This window comes from Strix aluco, chromosome 2, assembly GCF_031877795.1.
Source record: "Strix aluco isolate bStrAlu1 chromosome 2, bStrAlu1.hap1, whole genome shotgun sequence".
Classification (NCBI taxonomy): Eukaryota; Metazoa; Chordata; class Aves; order Strigiformes; family Strigidae; genus Strix; species Strix aluco.
Window position 1 is genome coordinate 51,078,484 of NC_133932.1, and position 12,169 is coordinate 51,090,652.

The window sequence follows — 12,169 nt, forward strand, 5'->3', positions numbered from 1 at the left end:
CTGCCAACAACTTGCTTCCCTGATAATTCCCCTATTTGCTAAAGTGCATCCTCCCTTATGTACTCTCCTATGACTTGCCCAAGCTCCAATTTTCCCCTTTGCTATTTCAAGTATAGATTTTGCATTAGCTATATTGTGGAAATTGCTTTCCTTCATGCAGTTAACGTTCTCGTTTTTGCTAATGAAGGCCTGCTTTTTTTTTCCTTGCTGGTCCCCTACATATTCTCTGAACTAATACAACCTATGACATAATTGTCCCATTTTTGGGACTGTAGCCTAACACTGTGCAACAACTCTGTTTCCTCATATCATAGTGTCACTTCTCTGTTTCCATCCATTTTTTACTAATACTTTTTTTTCCCCCCATGAAAGCTCCTAAGACTATTTTAGTTTTCTCATTTGTTTTCTGCTTCACTGTTTATCATTGTTCTTAGTCCCGTTACTACTTGTCTACCCATATATCAAAGCCAGCATTTCTTTTGCATCAACATCCTGTTTTCAAAAGTAAATATATGAAACTCTTTTCATATTTTTTCTAAGAATTAGAATGTGAAAACTGCTAGAAAAACTCATTCTTTTCCTTGCTTTTGCTTTCATAATGCATACATGTTATTTTATTCTTTGCCCTTGGTTTTTCTTCCTCATCTTACATTTGCAAATGTATTTAGTGATGCTAGTTTCTGCTGCCTCAATACCATGCCAGTTCAAATCTTCATGTTGTGGTTATTGAATGTCTTTAACTAAAAGGTTCTATCTATTCACAGCAAGCATAAACTCCTTCTGACCACCTCCTATTTACAAGAAGCTAGTCTGAAATAGTTCTACTGCACTCTCACTTGTTTCAGGAGCCATGCATTTTTTTTTCTATCCATGTCTCACAAGTCACCTTTCTTTTCTTTCCTCTGCCTGCATGTGAATTCACTCTGTTCCTCAACAGTCTTTCCACTGTTTCTACAAAAATCTTCTGTATTCAGCTGCCATGTAGAATATCCTTGCATCTCCCCAGTTAATTGACATTCATAATTACTTTCAGATTTCATCTGAGCATGTATCTCTCATTCCCTTTCCAACTTCTTTCTTATCTTCTAGTCTTTGTAATTATTACTAGTTTCAGAGCTGCACAAAAAATGTGGTATGAAGTAAAGAAATTTTATCTCTGTTGTAATGTTCTGTACACTTACGATTATTACATAGCTAGAGATCTGTTTTGCTGTTGGTAATATGAACAGCTGAAAACCAGAAGATATTCTAAAGTATTTTCTGATAAATTCACATTTTTTGTCTGGCCCCATAGGAATGGCAATAGGAATTTTATTTTCTGTATACTAGTAAATGTTTACAATGGACAGATGTGCATACAAATTCATATGTTCATAGTGTATCATTTAAGATATATTGCTTTTCTTACCTTCTGTTCATGAAAATCCACAGAAAATGTATTCTTCTTACAACACATGTGTTTCTGGGCTCTTTATTTCTCACAACATTACCAAGACAAGTTTTTGTTTATTCTTGTGTGTTTTACCTACTGAGAAACTCTGCAATTTGAAGAAATCATAGTTTGCAGCAATAAAGTTAACTTACTAAAGCATCCTTTCTCCTTTACTAAAGAGGTATGCCTTCGTATAAAGTTTTGTCTTTGTCCATCAGAAATGTCAGAAAAAAACTGCTGTCACTCATGTAAGCTAAGAACTCAGAGGACCTGGTGATCACCTTTTCCTTCTGCTGTGTCATGTGGCCAGTAAAGGATTTTGTGAAAGGAGCACCTTCGTGATGGAAAGGGAGCAATGACAATCTTAATCTCTGCGGTTTGCCCAAGGGCCTCCAATTCACTCCACTGTGGACTGTAGTACATACCAGTCCTATGGAATTTCTTCTACATATTCAGTTTCTACATATTCAGTGAATTAATATGTTTTCATATTCAGTGAATTTTACATATTCATTTTCTTCTACATATTCAGTGATTCATTGAGTCACTTCTCAGTAAGATTAATTGCAGTTATGTTTTTGGCCTAGTTTTAGATTTTTCTAAGCAGTTGGCTTCTCATGCTGAACCTCCAGGGCTGCATCCTATTGTTGGAGCTGTTTTGGATTATAATAGGACAAAGATTTTCACCCACTCCAGCACAGTCCTATCATATTTAGTTGTCTGTTCTCTGTCCTTCAGTAACATCATAAATGATACCATTGTGCTTCTGCAGACAATGTGTTCCTTGCTTCCTTCTTACAGTGTAGCTCTGTGATACTTTGCTGTGAGCAGAAATTACATCAAGTGAACGTGCAATGAAATCACTGCATGTAAAGTGCATGAGTAAGAATTCAGTTGCTAGTGGTGCACAGCAAGCAGGGAAGCATTGGATGGCCCACTGCTCTTTCCTCCACTCCATTGGTGGTCTTCATCTGTCTGTAGTATGTTACTGAAGAGCCCAAAGAAGGCAAAGTTTTTCAGACTCTCCACTCCCCAGCTTCTTTAATGCTGAAAGGAATGGAAGATGTAGTAAATTCTGGTTTTAAAGTAATAAATAGTGAATCAATGACAATGTATATGCACTCGCTGAAGTCAGATGGAGGTGGACATTAAAAATAGCTGGAACACAAGGTAAAACATGTTTTCTGGTTGAAATACCAGAAAGCACAAGAAAGCTTATGCCATGTATTGTTATGAAAATATTCAAGCTACAGGTTGAATAGGAGATGGAAAGCAGGGAATTATATCCATCCTTACCATGAGCATGCTTGTAAGAAAAAATGAGACCTAGTAATGGTGAGGGTATGGAGGCTCAACATTAAACGGAGAGAAGAAAAATTGGCGAGGATTACAAAACAAAATTAAATGACAGAACTACAAAAACTTAAATCTAAAAATTCAAGACTGGCAAGTTGGAAAGTAATATTTGAAATGGACTGAGGGGAGCAAAAAGAAAGAAAGAAGGGAGTGGTCTTTTTCTCTTTTTTTTTTTGCCTGCTAATCTTGTAAGATCTGTCCTATCTTAATTCAATTTCTATCTTCTAGCTTAGCTTTCCTGTTTTGCTTGGATGTTCTTGGTGTATGTCATACTATGATAATTTTCTCACCCCTTCTAAAATGTCTTTTATTGTGCTATCAGAATGGATTTGCTTGTTTGGTGTCATTTGGTAATAAATGGACTTAAAAGTAGATCAAAGCATATTACAGAAACTTACAAGTTTGTAAACTGTTATCCTGTAACTATTCTTTTCTACATTTTTTACCACCTCTTCCTCTACTTTAGTTCTTGAGTCACTACTGAAAATATTATACTACTCAAAACAGGAAAAAAAAAAAAAAGAAATTACATGTTTACATGACTGACAGCACTTTTGCTCTGTTTCTGATGTCTGAAGGCAATTTCTCAGTGATGCTATTTTGTTTGATATGGATTTGTTGAATGACAAAGGACGGGGGGATGCAAAGTTAATTCTTACCTAAATATGTTTGTATGCTATTAACTATCTTTGTTCTATAGGGCCAAACTTGGAATGCCCCAGTTCTTGAGTCCTGAAGCACAGAGTCTTCTGCGAATGCTCTTCAAAAGAAACCCAGCAAACAGATTAGGTAAAGTGTTTAGCAGACTATTTTAAATATAATCATAATATTGATAACATAAATGATCATTAAACTGACTAAATAAATTTACAGTTGCTTGTGTAAAACAGGCTTTGAAGTAAGAACATAGTTTGCCTGTTTACTCTTATAATGAACAAAATATAGTTTCTGCTATTTATACGTGTAAAAAGAAAAAGATAAGAAATATAATTTTGCTAGTCATTCTTTTGACCAAGAAGAAAATAATTCACAGACATTTTCCTTCCTTATAAAAGGAGCAGGTCCAGATGGAGTTGAAGAAATTAAGAGGCATGCATTCTTTTCCAAAATAGATTGGAATGTGAGTTTCTAATTCAAAATTTAATTCAGTACATTTCTTAGTTAAGTGTTTGGTGGTGTCATATAACTTTTTAATTCACTCTGGCCTGTGCCTTCTCTTCAGAAATTGTACAGGAGAGAAATTCATCCCCCTTTTAAACCTGCAACTGGCAGACCTGAAGATACATTTTATTTTGACCCTGAGTTTACAGCAAAAACTCCAAAAGGTAAAAAGAGAAGAATTAAACAATTTACATATTAAAAAACTAGAAACACTGTTCCTGTTCAGCTTATGTAAAGTGTCTTGTTCTTGCAGATGTTGCTGGGCTAAGTAAATGCTCACAGACAAGTATTCCATTGTTCGTAAAAGTTTTTGTGGTCTTTGATATAAATATATCATGAGGGACAACTCAGTTGTCCTGTGTTAGAAATAAAGTAATCCTCAGCAACAGAACATACACATAAATTCAATTTTACTTACCAAGGTAATCTCGTTTTTTTTTAAATTCAAAAATATTATCCGTGTCTTTAAAGGCTATGTTCTGTGGCTTCATTTAATTCATGATGGTGACTCTACATACTATTTATATGTAGAAGCTTAGTCATTTCAGGCTTTGGGTGGCAAAGCTGCTGTTTCAAGGCAATGTATCTCTGCATAGTTTTACACTGATCCATTCAAAATATGATAGAAATTTTTGTCTTTACAGATTTTCGGTGTTTGAGACTTCTCATCCATAAGTGTAACATGGATATGCTGCTATATGTAAATAGTATTGTCTGACAGTACTATGATCTGTGTAGTCATTGATTATCAGTTGTGTGATCATCTAGATGGTATATGCAAAACAATTCAGTAACTATTTCTATTCTGATCCTCAGAAACACTTTCTGCAAATTCCAGCTCCTCTGTACTTTATACAATAAAGCTGTAGTTTGCTCTTCGGAGTAGACATAATCTCATCTATACATTTTAAAAACTGCTTGTAAGTAGATGATGTGTTTTTCAGATTCACCTGGTATCCCACCTAGTGCTAATGCACATCAACTTTTTCGGGGATTTAGTTTTGTAGCTATTGCATCAGATGATGAAAGCCAAGCAATGCAGACAGTTGGAGTGCATTCAATTGTCCAGGTGAGTACCTCTGCTTTAAAAAAAAAAGTCAATAAAGCAGTATTGCTGTCTCTTGGTGGAGGGATGTTTCCTTCATCACAGAAGGAAGTACCACGACAAAGTCATTATCAGCTTTATACAAGAAAAGTAAAAATTAGATTATTTTATCCATAGAAAACCTCTGAAGGTGCAGGACCTGTGTAATTACTGAGCAGCCATGGGTGTGAATACGCTTCAACCCTCAAATGAAAACATTCTACCATCTGTACTGTATTAACTCTTTAATATCAAGCCATAATTACAAGGTGGAGAGGAGTAACAGACATCTCGATCTTTTTCTCCTATGCATGAAAATATCAGTTGATTCCTGCAGTGCAGTAGGAGGCACTGGAGTACAATTGTGAATTGTATTTGGATATTTGGGGCTGCCATATGTTTTGGAACCCATGACCCAGGACATAGTCTGTCCCTCCCAAGCCACTTTAAGTTAATGTGCTAATCTGTGATATTTTGTAATTAACTTCAGTGTATCATACAAGTCAATGTTACAGTACGCAGACAAGCTTTGGCTTCCTAGCAGTATTAGAATGACTCCAATACAGTCTCCCATATTAATAATTGTGAGGTTGTCACATTTAATAGCCTAATACAGTTGCTATTCTTATATATTCTATTACTGCCATAACTGCTTATTTTTGGACAACAGACCTTTGGTTAGGTGCAGTTTTGTATGAGGCAAGAAAGGTGGACCTCATGCTAGAATGGGGAGAGGCATGCCTTGCCTCCTTACGAGGCTGAGGTTATCCTAAAAGTATGCTTCAACACTGGAGAGTTTACGACCAGTGGGAAAGGAGCAGATGCATGTCCAGGAAAGAAAACTGGAAGACCTCTGCAAAAATTGTATTTCTACCTCCTCTTTCTGCTTTTAATAATTCTAATTAGCAAGGAAGACTGAGTCATGAAAACCAACTGGTGATCTAAATTGTGTTGAAAACTTACTGGTGTATAGGTAGGAATAAAAATGTATGCTGTACGATTGGGTTTGTTTATATTTTTCACTGCAAGGATATTTTGCAAATGTCTGAGAGAATTTTTCAGAAACAGTTTATTCAGAACATGAATAGTTCTTTTATTTCTTTAATCCTCTCATGTCTAGAATAGTCATGACGTGCTTCTTTGTACACATTACCTGTTTCGTGTGTAATAAGCCATTACATTTCAAGGGGTTTTGGATCTTTTTTTATTCTGAAGGAGGTGTCTGATTTGATATACGCATCAGAATGATTTCTGGCCCTGAAGCCTTGCTAAAATTTTCTGCAAGCTTTTCCATGCTCCTTTCCCACATAGTTTTGTAGATGAAATTCTTTCTCTTTGTATATGGCTTCCTTCTCTTGTAAAGGTCTTTTTCTCTGCTGCCTTTCCTCTGTGCCCCTCAACCGCTTCCTCACTCCTATTTCCTCTTTTCAGTGCTGCAGGATACCCAGATGGTTTCCTGCAAATGCTTTGCATCCTTTGCACAAACTCTTTACACTAGAACACCATTTCCTTCCCTTGCAAGAGTGAACACTTGTCCTTCTTTCAGCTTTTTATTTCTGTGAAAGGATTTTTGACTGCCATTTCATGCAATTTCTGGTTAATCTGATTCTATTCAGTATGTCTGAATTTTCCAGCTGGCATTCATCTGTTCAGATAATAGAAACAGTGAAGATTTTTTATCATTATTTTATCATTATTTTACCATGTAGTCTTCTGGTCTTATTTGTTTTGGAGATTCTATCTTTAAATTAATAAATCAGTAACCAGAAGAGTCACGTTGTCAGTTTCTAAAATAGTGTGCATTATTTACAGTGTCTAGTGTATAATTTATCTCATACTAATATCAAAAGAAGGTAGTGGCTATTTAGACCACTTTGAGCTAGTACAGCCCTCAGTTTGAAACCTGAAGCAAATCCGTAGGAATTCAAAAACTTATTTTTAATATAAAGGTCAGTTATATATTTAGAATATTCATCAATTGATAATATTATTTTGGTAGCAGTTGCACAGGAACAGCATTCAGTTTACTGATGGATATGAAGTAAAGGAGGATATCGGAGTTGGGTCTTACTCTATCTGCAAGAGATGTATTCATAAAGCCTCAAACATGGAATATGCTGTAAAGGTAATTACTTTGTTATAAAACACACTGTTTTCAGGTTTTAGCATCATAGACATTGGACATCATTAATTTATTTGCCATAAATAACATAGCAAATTAGAACAATTTTTTAATATAAAAAGATTTTAGATGAAAATGTGAATTGTACTAATCAACCAAATAGAATATTTACTGGCAGATATTTATACGGAGTTGCTATGGGGTTTGTTATCCATATGCTGGTTTGGGTCGTGAAAAGCAATCTGCAGTCTCTGAAACACCTGTGTAATTACGGTAGAACTGATGGGAGTTACATGACTGCTTCTAGAAGGAAACGTGCTATGAAAAACTTGCACAACTTTTCATCATTTTTTTAAAAATGTGATTGATTACTTTTATTTAAACATAGTTATAGATGCTTCCGAAGTAGATTTATAAATTGTCAGAAAGCTAGGAGTTCATAACAGTGCTTAAGTCTGGTATACCTTCCAGAATAAACTTAAAGTCTTTGTCAGTTTTTAACAAGGTTTCTAAAGTTTTTATGTTATTCTATTGGGTTTTCTGGGGCTTCTTTGAAGGCATTAAATTCTTAGTTGAAATCAGAGAGTTCCCAGAAGTGGAATGATAGGTTAACTTTTTGTCTTTCCATATAAAACTTTGGGGCTGAACGGTTACTATGAAAGCAGGAGTATGGATTAGCAGACTGTAAAGGGGCGGTGGGGGGAGAGAGAAATTTAAATCCTGTACTATGAAGTGGTTCTTTTTTTGAATTGTTGAACAGTTTACTACTGAATTTATCTTTGCATTTTACATATTTTAGTATGTTTTGCTGTATCCTTGTACGTAGATTGTTCACTGAAAGCCCTCCAATTTCAGTTTGGTAGTTACATACTTGTCTTTTATTCTCACTCTGGCCAGGAACGGATTTGACTTCTGTGCTCGCAATTTGAAGTAATTTCTTGAAACTGGCAGAAAGTACTGGCATTGCTGTTAATTCTCTAAGCCGTAGCATTTATTGTGAAGATTGTCTTACTTTTCTGTTGCCTCTGTTGTGGCTTTTTTTCCCGCAAGGAATCATGAAAAAAGAATAAGGTGATCAGTGTCCAATGTGTTAGGATGGTGCTGGTAGCAGTTAAGGGCTTAAGGATGTCAAGACGAAGAAGGGGTAAGACAAAGATAGAGAAGACATTAGAGGAAATCCTACAGTTCAGAGGGAGAGGAAAAAAGGAAAAGAAGAATAAGAATACTTTTTAAGTAGGGCAAACTAATATTTTTCTTGTTTGCACAGGAAGAACTTCAGAGCCTGATAGCAAGTCTCCAGAGATTCAAATGAACTTCCATAACAGAATGGTTGCCTGAATTAACTCTGAGAAATTTTTTCAATGTCTTATTTTTGATTCCCTTACTCTCCTGCTTTTTCTTTTGCTACACTAAACATTTGTTTGAGATTAGCTTTGTGAAAATCCATTCATTACCATCGTCAAAACAGTATCTCATGTCAAATTAGAAACTTCCTATTTTATTAAATGATGGGTGACTGAAGTCTTATCTACTGAACAGCCTTGCATTATTTATTACAGCCTGAGGGATCAGATCATTTATCCTCCAAAATTGTTTTCAACTGAAAGATTTTTCCATGTTTTTACAATGTTTTTTGCTTTGCCTTGCTGTTCCAGTTTAACAAACTTTTAGTTATAATCCATGCCCTTTACCAACAACAATAAGTGTTGCTTATCTGCTTATGCTAGTAAGCACACCAAAGTATTAGACTATATAATATTCACAAGAAGAATTATGCCTATGTATCTATTTGCTCTTACAGATTATTGACAAGAGTAAAAGAGATCCAACAGAGGAGATTGAAATCCTGCTGCGCTATGGACAGCATCCAAATATAATTACCCTAAAAGATGTAAGTAGTGTGTTTAAAGACATCCTTTAGTGTATTGTAATTGCATATCACTTTCTAATTTAAGAGATGACAAACTACATATTTTAGATGTATGTTCATGTTTTTCAGTATTTAAAAATAAAGCAACATTCTAATGCAATTCAACAATATCCAATTTTTTACTGAGATGTCTCATTGTTCTCTTTTAAAGATGCTCATGTTTTGGTACAGTGTAATCCTAAACAGTCAAGTAATTCATCCTTCATAAATCCTAGCACAGGAATAATTCATTCAACATTGGCTCTGTTTTTAAAGGAATAAAGTTTTTTGATTGCCTTGTTAACTTAGAACGTACTTTTGTTTACATTAGTCAAAAGCAATTTTAAAGTACATTACATAACTGAGGACTCACTGTTAACACAATACCCACGGTAATTTTCATGGACAGTAATGAGTATTACTCAGTGGTGCACAAAATCTTTTCATATCCACGGTCATCACTTCTACATAGTATCTTTATCTGATCTTTGTATGGAAGATTATCTAGCTATTTTTCTCTTGTATGATTTGCTCTGAGCATGGAAACACTTTGACCATAAAAAGCAAAGAATAACATAAGTTGGGAGGTAGAGGTTTTTCATAGTGAACAGTAGATTCTGATGATCTAACAGAAACAGAAAATTGTCTTTCTCTCCTATGCTTTAATTATGCATTAAAGAGGATTAAAAATCAAAAAGGCACATGCTTAATTACTTTCTTAGTCTGCATGAAAGTATTCTGGTCGCCAAAACCAAACCTCAAGCAAAAGAGCTAACCATTTCCAGGAAGCTGAGCTCAGCTGAAGGGAGGTTCTCAAACATTCTGAAGTTATTAAAACAATAGCTTGTAAATAATGTGGAGATGAATACTAGAGAACTCTGCCTAAAGTTCTCCTGTAATGTGTCTTCACTTTATCAATATCATGTAGTCTGGCCCTTTCTTGGGAGAACAAAGTCAATCAGATATACAAGGGGGCAAACCATGGAGCTTACCTTATTGCAAGCTAGATATCATTTGTTCTGCTTCACATGGTTGGACGGTAAAGCTACCTGAAAGCAGCTGTGCTAACATGGAACCTGCATCAACATTCATGTTGCTTTTAGTGCTGCATGCTAGGTTTATGTGTCACTTTAATTCATAATAGAGGTTATGTTATTCAAGCAGGAAGACAAACATAAGGAATAGGAGTACTTACCTGAACTTCAGCATTGTGATATTTTACACTGAGAACAGAGAAGCCCAGGCAGCCTTGAAAAGTTGCCACATATACTGAATTATTTTACTTTGTAATTAATTTTTCATCATCATTGGTCATCTTCTAGCAGGAGCCATCTTTCATTCACACCAACAGTAATACACAAATAGCAAAAGGAGACTACAAAAAAAACCCTTAAGTCCCCAGAGGAAGAAAGGTTGTAATTCTCACTTATTTCTACTCCAGATCAATTCCCCAAGCAGAGTTTAGGGAAGTATGTCCAGTGTAAGGAAAGAAGTATTCATATGTAATAGATGTAATATGTAAAAGGATTCATATGTAATAGAAATTTGTATAAGATCCACTATTGTAAGAATTTAACATTGGTTTAAGTTTTCATTGTTCTAATATAGATGCATGGGGTAGATTGCTTGCATATCCCACAATATAGTGGTGTGTTATTACAGCTTTCAGAGGAAAGAATAAAGAGTACTTGGCCTTCAGGTCTCAACCTCATCAATAGCTCTATGTATTATTGTACAGGTAAAACTCAATGTTGATTTGGCTCAATTTTTTATTCAGTTCCACACCAAAATTCAAATGTTTTTATTTTGAAGCGCCAACATAAAATGTTTCAGCATTTAAGTACATGCCTTTAGAAATCACTGTTCTGTGAGAAATTATTTATTTCTTTTCTTGTATTTCAAGAATGAATGCAGTAATATTTGAATTTAGCTTAGAATGGAAATTTTCATTCTTGCTCAGCCTTTTTGTGTAATTTAATTCTGAAGGTGTTTGGATTGAAACAATGGATATTCAAAAGACCAAATTCTTTCTGCAATGCACAGTCCTCTGGGGTTTTTCCTTCTGATTGTTATCAGTGGTCTTTTTCAGTTACACAGTATATAAACAAAAGAAGGAGCTATATTGTGCTAAATCAGATGTCCTTCTTATCCAATATCCTGCCTCTGACAGTGGCCATTAGTGGATGCCTAGGAAACAGTGTAAGAATGGAGGAAGCACACGGCTTCCAACAAACCATTACCTAGAAGCTTCCTGTGCCGGACCATTATATGTATTTTACCCTTTTTATCTATTAGTTACTGTTCTATAACAGAACTTTTGCCCTGTTTTGAGTTATTTAAAGCATTGGCTGAAGAATCTTTTCCAGAAGCATTTTAGAAACCTGAATACAGTATATCCAGTCTCCCTGTCCAAGTGCTTATTATGAGTTCAAAAAACCGCCTAATATGTATGTGAAATCTTATTTCGCTTTGCAAAAAACATGTTCTCTTTCTTCATTACCTTATATTTTGTTCATGTGCCTGCATCTGTTTCTCACCATAGTTTCTTCCAGTTTGCCTGGTAGAGAAGACATACTGACTGATCTTTGGCATGTGCCAGGAGTTCATTTTAAAAACAAGCATCACATTTATGATCTCAGCACAATACTGTGCAGAAAACTTGAACAGCATTTAATGCAAACAACTAAATTGATAATACCATTAGAGAAATCGGGGTGAGGGGCATGATTTGTTTGTGGTGGCTTTTTTTTTTTGGCAGGCAGACAGGACCAGCAAGGGGTAGCAGATAAAATAGTAATCAAATGCAAATTTTGCTTGAATGCCCTCTGCAGTACTGAGATGTGTATGCTCTGTCATGTCAGATGAAAAAAGCTTATCTCCTCATGTTATACCAGGATTACAGAGAACTTGCCTATTAAAAAAAAATCTAAAATCCAGTTTAGTATCTAGAATTAGATAATTCTGCTTTTTAACACCATGTAATATTTAAAGTCTTAATACAAGCACATTCTGATGATCGGCCATTTACTTCATGGGGGAAAAAATTGCTGTTAGAACATAGAAACCTGTCATGTCTTCCTCTCCTTAAGATCATAAGCTTGTAAA

At 35.1% G+C, this 12,169-nt stretch overlaps 1 protein-coding gene across 6 annotated transcripts in view; it reads left to right on the top strand.

The window, feature by feature from the left end:
* RPS6KA3 (ribosomal protein S6 kinase A3) overlaps positions 1–12,169 on the top strand; it is an 80,809-nt gene that overhangs the window by 54,629 nt on the left and 14,011 nt on the right. For 4 of the 6 annotated variants that reach the window (XM_074814679.1, XM_074814676.1, XM_074814677.1 and 1 more), the window contains 6 exons: positions 3,489–3,577; positions 3,844–3,908; positions 4,011–4,113; positions 4,894–5,018; positions 7,033–7,158; positions 8,957–9,046. In XM_074814679.1, coding sequence (XP_074670780.1) covers positions 3,489–3,577; positions 3,844–3,908; positions 4,011–4,113; positions 4,894–5,018; positions 7,033–7,158; positions 8,957–9,046 — 598 coding nt within the window. The remainder of the gene's footprint in view (positions 1–3,488; positions 3,578–3,843; positions 3,909–4,010; positions 4,114–4,893; positions 5,019–7,032; positions 7,159–8,956; positions 9,047–12,169) is intronic. The other 2 variants (XM_074814680.1, XM_074814678.1) reach the window with 2 other exon arrangements.